Source organism: Carassius auratus, chromosome 29 (genome assembly GCF_003368295.1).
Source record: "Carassius auratus strain Wakin chromosome 29, ASM336829v1, whole genome shotgun sequence".
Lineage (NCBI taxonomy): Eukaryota > Metazoa > Chordata > Actinopteri > Cypriniformes > Cyprinidae > Carassius > Carassius auratus.
In genome coordinates, this window is record NC_039271.1 from 7,566,012 (window position 1) to 7,576,011 (window position 10,000).

Consider the following 10,000-nt stretch of genomic DNA (forward strand, 5'->3'; position numbering starts at 1 on the left):
TTTGATACATGTCTCCCCATCAAACACAGACATGGACTCTCACTCTGATCAGAAGCCAAAGGTCAGGCAGGACAGACAGATAGTATCTTTGAAGAGTCTAGTTGTCTTGCTTATTACCGGTTAATCAATACGATCAAAGCAGCAGTGGAAAATCACGTGCAAGATCCGTCTCATAACAACTGACAAACATGGCACTGTTTTATAATCACCTTCCATAAATTAACCAACAGCTTAATGTTTGTACTTTTATGATAATGTTGTGATCGTTAATAATTATTATCACTAATTCATATTATTCTTAGTTATTGAAACTATCATTTAAATTATTATTGCTACAACAATTATATTGATAACTATTATTATTACTATTATTACTATAGCAATAATAATATTTATTATTATTATTATAGACCTTTTCATGCACTCAGTGTAAAGTTTCTATTAAAGTTTTAAAATGCTGTGTTTTGAACAGTCCTGTATGTGTGAGATTGGGGGGTGGGGGGGGGGGCAAATTGCTCTACAAGAACCAGTTTTAAAAATGGTTGTGATTTTATCTTTTTATTTTTTTTAATAAAACAAAATTTCACATGTCCTCCCACACTGCCATAATGCCAGAAATCAGTACTGTAAAGTGAACCAAATCGTAAAATTAAAATATTAAAATTAAAAATATTTTTATGCATCATGGTGGCAGATCTATTTGTCTGATTTAAAATATATATATATATATATATATATATTTATTTCTATTTACAGCACAGTACAGTAGAGTTTGAAATGTGATCTGCATGTTTTTGTCAGATTCACCCATTAAGAAATGATCTCCTGCTCACATTTGTGCTCAAGCACAAACACATTTTGAAGTTTTATTCTATTGCTGGGATTTTTTTTTTAATTGAAAATGTAAAAAGAAAAACATTTACCGCTTTTAATAATCCTTGCACACCTAAATAGAGCCCCCCACCCTTCTTAACAGGACATCTAGCCTTCTAGCCAGATCAGGCCCCACTAGTGCCCCGGGGCACAACACTCTGCCCCGCTCAAGGCTAAAAGCCCACACTAGCATATATCCCATGCACTGAAACTTTTTCCTTTGAATCCTATTAGTGGATGAACTTGGTTTAACTGAAAAAGACTCCCGACTTCACTCAATTAGGCCTAATAGGATTACAGGGCTGGTATGGGCCGGGCGGTTTAAATAAGACAGGAATTTTGGCAGACACCTGCTACATGTACTGCATTAATCTCATAAAGGAGAGTACGCTTGCTTGTTAATGTGGCTTCCACATGCCAGGACTTCAGTTGCCATCTTCGTTAGGGCAAGAATGAAGCTTGTGATAAAATGACCGATCACTTCTTTCATTTGATGCCAGAACATCTGGTATTCGGGCATTTTATGGGTGTCTGACATGGCATGTGTGTAACACGTAATTAATACAATCTTTATAATCATTCAAATGTATAGTCATTATATATTAAATTATATATATTTTATTGTTTTATTATGTTCATACAATGTATAATATGATTAGGGCTGTCAAAATAAACCATTCATTTGTTGAATTATTTGTTCATTAATTTGTTGGATTATTTTGGATAATGACACATTTAAATTATTAGTGCATTTAACACACCTGCATCTGTAGATCATCTTATATTACATGCAGTTCCTGACAAATTTGATGTAGGATGATTGAGTGATGCAGTTATATGCACCTAAAAATTGAAGATATGAGGTCAAAAATCAGGTTATTTCCTACATATCTTTAAGCAATGTTTAATCAGAATATTTCTCTCTAAAGCTATTTTTATCGTCTTTTCAATGCTTTTATCATCTAACACGAACTTAAAATGACATTTTGGGGGTCATTTCTCAAAATTAATTTGTGAGTAATTGGCACATCATTAGATTCATAACTAATTAGATTTTTCACTTCACAGCCCTAAATAATATAGTGTTATATAATATAATATAACAAATGCTACAAATTCTTTTGACCTTTTGAATTGCTCCTTTTTCTTGAAAAAGATGAAGGGATGTCTGGAGCATCTGGACACAGAGGGTAATCCAGAGAGGTCAGACAGATCAACAGATTTCTGTTTTTTACACACAATATGTCGAATTTAAAAACCGCTGATTCAATCCTATTAGCAGGAATCGACCCTGACAGATCAAAGAGACACAGAGAGAACGAGCAACATCACCAAACCGCAGAAGTCAGTCCTTGTTGTCCATTTGCAAATGTTGTAGTTGATCAAGCGTACTTGTGATCAGAGTCTGTCATTTCTAGAAAGGGAGAACAGTCACGATATTGGACTGAGTCACTCGGCTGTCCTGGAAAAACCCCATCTCATGTTACAGTGGATGACAGACATAATGTCATAATCAATGCTGCTAATACGGTTTCCTCTCACTGCTGATTCAAAATGATTGGGTGGAGACGAATTTTCTGCTTTTATTTCCATCTTTCCTTCCTTCCATCTCTCTGTCTGTCTTTTCAGCCTGGACAACTGAGTTCATCAGAGGTCATTTTTGTGATGTGATTAAACGCCACCATGTTTCTCTTCACCCACCCTGCTTAAAGGGTTAGTTCATCCAAAAATCTAAAGTATGTCATTAATGACTCACCCTCATGTCGTTTCAAACCTGTAAGACGTCCGTTCATCTTCAGAACACAGTTTAAGATATATTTATCTTAAGTTACGACTTTATTCATCATTGTCTTCTCTTCCAGGTCTGTTGTGAGTGCGTTCACGACGGCTAATTTTTTTTTGTTGTTGTTTGTTTGTTTGTTTTTTACATTTTTGCCTGGCAACTAGCTAAATTTTTTTATACATATTATTTCAGTTAATGTATATTTAATGTAATGAAAAGGTGTTTTATATATATATATATATATATATATATATATATATATATATATATATATATATATATATATAAAACACCTTTTCATTACATTAAATATACATTAACTGAAATAATATGTATATATATATATATATATATTATTTAGTTAAAGGTAATGACCCTGTCAGGGACTCTCCATTGGGTTTTATTGATCAAAATGATTAAGGGTAAAATAAATTTTAAAAGACGACACATGCGCTTATGTGAATTTTTTTTTTCTGCTAACTTTAAACCATTTATGATATTTCGTGATCGTTTTTGACAGCCATTTACAGGGCCATACATGTTGGTGGTTGTATTTAGCACAGTTTCCAGTCATCCCCTGTTTCTAGCATTTTAATGTTGCCTTTCACAGATATGATCTGTCACTTCCAGTCCAGGAGTTTGGATCTGAGCCATACGGGGTGGGTGGTCTCTATCTGCTTTGGTCCTATTAGTCAGTCAGTCAGGATCCAAACAGCACCCCCCACAGCTCCATCTCCCTAAAATACATCTTCCCATAACCCCTCTGCTCCACGACCTGCCTCTGACACACTCAGGATAAACCTGATAGGTGGGGGGCATGTAGATACACAGTTATAGACCTGTGTCTTCTTGAGTGAAAGTGTGTGTGTACGTCGGCCGTAACCTCAAGGGACAGCACGCTTCAGAGAGACGAGCCTCTTTCGTCCAAACACAGGTAGTGCTGCAGTGTTTGAAATACACAGCCCCACACCAAAACACAGATGCACACACACACACTTGAACACATGAAAGGCCTCTTGTGGACCAGAGCAAACACAAGGCAGCTTTGATGTGCTCCAGCCTCTTCTATTCCCTTTCCACCCCCTAAAACTGACGGTTGCTTTGCTTTTCCATCTTAAAACCTGATTATTAGCTTTCTTCTGACAGTTTTTAAAAGTGCAGCTGAAGTGTGTTTTTCTTCTGACTGATCAATTTAAGCAGATCATAAGTCATTGACAAGTGATCATAAATCACAAATTATTTTTCTGTTAAAAATGTATATATAATAAAATATATAAGTTTTTTTCATTCAATAGAATAGAAATATTAAATTATATTATAGCTTTTTTATTGTATATCAGTATGGAAACTTTTTAGTGTCTTTATATCTGAGACAAAGTTGATAGTTTAGTTGATTATAAAACATAACTGAAAACTAAGTTAATCTCCTAAGCTATTCAAAAGCAAGCATGAATTAAATTAAATTAAATCATAAAAAATAAAGAATGAGAAGAGAAGGACTGATCATATATAGAAACAAACTCACACCCCAGTTAAGCACCTTTTGCTTTTTAGTCAAAATAAACACTTGTCAAATGTGACTAGTGTGATTACAGTAACAGAGGTCTTGTGTTCTGTCAGCACATAGTGTGGAATTACGCTCTGAAACGCAAATCCACAGCATCAGAATTCCAGACAAATGAGTCCTGGGACACAAAGGGCTGTTTGGGTGGTTTCTGGCTCAAATGTGCAGACGTAGGCATGCGTCTATAATCACATTATAGGGTTAAGTATCAATGCAGCAGAAAAGGGGGAGAAAAAGACACTGATTTTGTACAATGCATTTCACACGTTAATTATACATATACAAGTGCTGCTAATTGTATTATGTATTCCTGGTATCTAAGAATTGTTTATATGAATTTAATTGGAACTTAATTTTTTTGTTCATTTCACGCTTTATATGGCACATTGGTTGCCACCCTATCATTGAAAAGACATACTTGTATATATTATTACGTGTACTTAAAGCTAATATTAATCATGGGCTTAATTTATTAAAATAAAATCACAATCTAATGAAATAACGAAAAAAAAAAAAAATTATAGAATTCACATACATGTCATAACTGATTAACACAGCAACATAATGTTCCGTTTTCACTAATTAAAGGTATACTTGACCCAAAAAAGAAATTTTACTAAAAATGTCTTCTCCCTCAGGGCATCCAAGATGTAGATGAGTTTAATTCAGTTGTACAGATTAGGAGACATTAAGCAGTGCACTTGGGTGAATGGGTGCCGTCAGAATGAGAGTCCAAAAAGCTGATAAAAACATCACAATAATCCACACGACTCCGGTCTGAGGGATAATGTCTTGTGAAGTGAAAAGCCGTGTTTGTATGGAAACAAAAAATCCATCGAGGCGTTTTAACCTTAAACTGTTGCTTCTGTAATAACACTTCCTACAGACCCTTTATCAGCAGTTTGACGGCACCCATTCACTGCAGAGAATCCACTGATAAACAAGTGATTTAATGCTACATTTCTTCAAATCTATTCTGAAGTAGAAACAAACTATTCCTTTAAATGCCATCAAGCAAAAACTAAATGATGTGTTAGAGATTTTGCTTACCTCCCATTGAGTCCAAGGCCAGGTGGAGGGCTGACTGCTGTGGTAAGGGCCCGGGTTCAAACTGGTGTTGTAGAAGTAAGGGCAAGAGGAGAACGAGGGCCCCGGGACCCATTGGTTCTGCTGGTTTGCTACATTAGTCGCCGGTTCTGATTGAACACTGGAGAATGACTGGAACATTGCGGATTCCTAAGGCTGCACAGTGAAAACACAACACGAGAGATGAGCGAGCTGTGAAATGTAATATGTCACTCTATCTACATTTGTTTATTGACGTTTATTTAGTGTAACATTCAATGCACTTTCCATTCAAATTTAGCCAGTTTCAAAACTCTTGCTTAGATTTGCATCTTGAATAAATCAGTGACCTGTATGTCAGAATCCCTTCAGAAGTCGTTCAAAATCAATTGAAATAAGCCAGTGGACTCTGTCACTAGGGTCCATTTGAAATCACATTTGAGGGATTTCAGTGTTTCTTTCAGCCTGTGATTGTATTTCGCAAATTCGTTTTTGTTTAGACTCAAGGCAACTCTGCATGAGACGACTGAAACAGAGCTGAAGTAATGCGTGACAGCGTGCTACATATATAGTCTCTCAGTTCAACTGTCACACTCAATCAGTGATTTTAGTATAAAAAATAACATTTGAGCTAATTGGCCTTTTCAGTGTCATCTACTATAATAGCAGTTTCTCATCTGAAATTGACAGACAGTATGAAAATGTCTGAATCATGTTTAGTCATTGTGATAAATTATTGAAGGAAATTTTAAAAGGATTTTTTCTTATACTATGTAACTCAATAATTAACATTAATTACTATACTATGTAAAGAAGCTTTGCACAGTGCTTGAAAATGGCTGCAAGTAGCCTGTTGTTGTTCAGCGCTGATCCCATACTGGTCCTGAGGAGAGGACATTGTTCTGATGGATGCAGATGCCACTCTGAGATCTCAGACGTAACGGGCTTATTAGAACATGTCTTGTCTGCAGGACAATGTGTGATTTGGGCAGTTTCTCCTGCATGATGAGGGACTAATGAACTTGACGGACACAGGGATGACCGCAGGGAGAATTACAGAGAGCTGGAAGTCTGGGAAAACTAGTTCGCCAAACTACAGTCCATTTAATAGACTCAACATTTATCAGTCTGTCTATGCATCTTCCCTTCTTACTATGTGTAAATTGACGTGTCTGTCTCACATCTATCTGTCTGTCTGTCGGTGTCTGTCTATTTATTTGACTATATCTGTCTCTCTCATCCTGATGTAGCTACACTTCAAATGATATATTTTAACAGCTGTTGGCTATCCATGTTTGACCACAGTGCTTATGCAATGAATGATTCTTTCTTACAGTTGGACTCTTCTGCATTCTTTAATTTCAAATATTCAGTATTTAACAATACGTAGGTATGATGTAGCTATGCGGCTTGAGGATCTCACACGATCAGAGAGGCCATGCTGAGAGCCAGACAGCACTGTGAAAGGAAAGAGCTCCATAATGGAGGAGCAGGAGGTTGAGCACAACGTAATTGGAAAGTCTTCCTCCTTTTTTTGCCCACACCTCTCTACTTCCATGCATGGTGCAAGTGATGTTAAATTGCCTTCTCTCTCTGTATTCCCTCATTATTTCCCTCTTCCTGTCAGCATTGCCGAACAGTAGAATATGCGATCCTAGACACCAGTCGGATTCGGAGATGCTGATTTCAGGACCGAAATGCTGCTAAAGAATGTTCCTGTCCATCTGTCAGCATTCCAGAGACAGAGCAGCTTTTAGCTTCCTATATTTGAGACAATTGTCCTTGTCTATGCTTCACTTGGGTTGGTGTCCACATTGGGTGTCCACTATTTGTGCGTAAGCGTCTCCATTATGAGCCGAGTAAGTATTCCTCCCAAACAACAGGGGCATTTTATAGAGCTAATACTATAATGAGGGAAGGTAATGACACTAAACCAGGGCTTTTGTCACAGTCCTCTATGTCTGCAGGCAATGTTTGACACATTCAGAGGTTAGAAATCCAAGCCATTTTCTACAATTTACTGAACAGTAAAACCCTATATTTGACATTCATCGGGATGCAAGGGGTATGCTGGCAAATGGATCGTCGTGCTAAATGGCAACCAGCTGCATTTGGTATTATTATCATATTGTTCATGTTGATTTAGGTTTTTTGTTTTCTGGTGCTTTGCTAAAGCAATTATTGTTATGCATTTTGCTCGTACAAATCATACAAGTGATCAGGTGTTTTGCACTTAAGATTTATGTCCTTTGGATGATAAAATAAAGCAAAATAAAATGCATTAAATAAAGTACCCAAGTCGTATCTAGGGAACAGAATATCATGGGTGTAATGAAGCAACATAATGACAAGTTTTGCATGGGTTAACACCACTAAATATTGACTTTTAGATGATAAACGTGGCATTTCCCCTGTTAGTGTTATTGATTTGAAGAGGGGTCATTTTTAGATGTCACAAGGGTCAAGATGAGGTCAACGAGACACTGGAAAGCTTTAACTAGTGATTTACAGTGTATAGTAAAACCCTTCAGGCTTATGGGTCATTGGTTAGCTGCTGCTTAGGTGGAGACAAGGAACTATAGGAATTGTAGCCTCAGGTGAAATGCATATCAGTGCAAAATGCATAAATCCTGCACTGCTTTTGTTAAAAGTCAAGAGGAAGAGCTTTAGAGTATGTATATGTGAATGTATGCGATATAAAATCGGTGTGTGAGATAAAAGAGAGATCTGTCAGAGGATGTGTCTCAGTCTGATGAGCTCTACTTTCCCCCTTGGCTTCATTAAAAGCTCTCCCTCAGAAAGCTTTGCACCTCCACCAGCTCCTGGCTGAGTGACAAAACACTCGTTCCCTCTCTCTCCTTCTTTCTTTCTCATGTCTCTCAGGTCCTCAAAAGGCTTTGTTACAGGCTTTTCAAGTAGAAGCACCTATTTATTTGCTCTTTTCACTGCTAATTCTTCTTTTTTTCTGCTCTCGCTGGCTCTCCTCAGATGCCAGACGCAGGGCTGTGGTGCTTCTGCCTGTGCTCAGGCCCCGAGACACTGTGTCTGGATAATGGACAGGCTTAGAGATGGAGCGATGCATCTAAAACGCTCTCTCAAACCAAAGCTGTTGTAGCTAGGCTATAGTGCTACAATGAAGTTCATTTTCAAACATTTCCTCATCAGATCTCTCAAGCACAGTTAAATGATGGGACACATTTTCATCCATCACAGTTTATTTAGTGGAATCTGGCAGCTGTAATAAAGCCTGTCTGGACAGTTAAGACTGTTCAGACCAAATCTCAGTCGTCTATCTCTGTTGTAATCCTGTTAGGAATACCCACTGAGCTGGCATGTAAAGGCACTGTTTGCATTCCCCACACCTGATGAACCCGCGTTTTTTTTACTCTCACTCAGGTTCACTACATAAGTGAGGACATCTCATAAAGGCAATCGGTTTTTGTATCTGATGTCACTTCTTGTTGGTGGGGCCCTAAGATTTATGTTTAAACAGTGAAGTACTTTCCATTAAAGGAACAGTTCACCCCAAAATTTTGTTTTTATCAGCTGTTCGGACTCTCATTCTGACGGCACCCATTCACTGCACCCACCATTGAATGGAAAATTTCTCCAAATCGGTTTTGATGAAGATTCATCTAAATCTTGGCTGGCCTGGGGGTGAGTACATTTTCATCAAATATACATTTTTGAGTTATATATTCCTTTAAGTAAATTTTATAATGCATTATGTTTTATTGTGCACCCCATTTGGGGAAATTGTTCTTATTGTCGCATATAGTTAAGATACAGAAGAAACAATATTAGCAGCTTATCCCAAAAGCACCAGACAGGGAAGTAGACGCTTGTGTTTGTGTCTGTCTAGCCAGTGCTCCTCTTGAGTCGGTCTCATCTCACACATGGAGTCTCGGTCAAACCCAAGAGCCACAGGCCACGGAGAGAGCAAACATTCAATGTCATCTCTGATTGGCCAAGGTTGAGCAGCGCCTCACCTTCCCATGAACCCCTCCGCTTTCACTGATTGGACGAGGTGAGCCTAGCCTCACTTGTGTCTGAACCCTCGCTCGTGCCAGACGCTAGTCGTGTGATATGAGAGGTGCTTTGTGGGCCTCAGAGACGCTGTAGTGAGACGGACTCAGGGTGGGTGGACTTGTTCTTGAGGGCTCTTCAGCCATCGCCGGCCGTGGAGAGCTCCTTCATCACCACGCTGTCATGATAGCACTACTCATAAGAGCACCAAAACTGCCTCTCCTCCACAAGGCAATTCAGACTCCCTCCCTGTCATTAAGTAATATCAAGTCTGGAATGTGAATGCCGAAATGTTAGATTCCTGCCCTTTATGAATTTATCTGAGCTGGATGAAGGTATTAAGACTTTAATGTCGGAGATGAACACAGTGTATTACAGATTTAACTGCAGGTCCTCTGATTCCCACATGAGGTCACTGTGTAGACAGCATGAGGGCTGACAACTTGAGAAGTCTTTCAGTTTTTATTTAGCTTGCACAATAAAACCCAATCTATTAGGCAAACATCTTCAACCATTACACAATTTTAAAAAAATGACACATTTCTGTTTTTTTTAAACAATTTCTTAAACATCACAGTAGTATGTCAAGATCATATCATTAATATATACTATATAAATATAGTCAAATGTGAAGATCATTCTCATAATATATATATATATATATATATATATATATATATATATATATA

The 10,000-nt window shown here is 37.6% G+C and overlaps 1 protein-coding gene across 2 annotated transcripts in view; it reads right to left on the reverse strand.

Annotated features, from left to right (window-relative positions):
- Positions 1-10,000, reverse strand: part of tfec (transcription factor EC) — a 41,145-nt gene that overhangs the window by 24,139 nt on the left and 7,006 nt on the right. For both annotated transcript variants that reach the window (XM_026209382.1, XM_026209381.1), the window contains exon 4: positions 5,271-5,462. In XM_026209382.1, coding sequence (XP_026065167.1) covers positions 5,271-5,447 — 177 coding nt within the window. In that variant the 5' untranslated portion in view covers positions 5,448-5,462. The remainder of the gene's footprint in view (positions 1-5,270; positions 5,463-10,000) is intronic.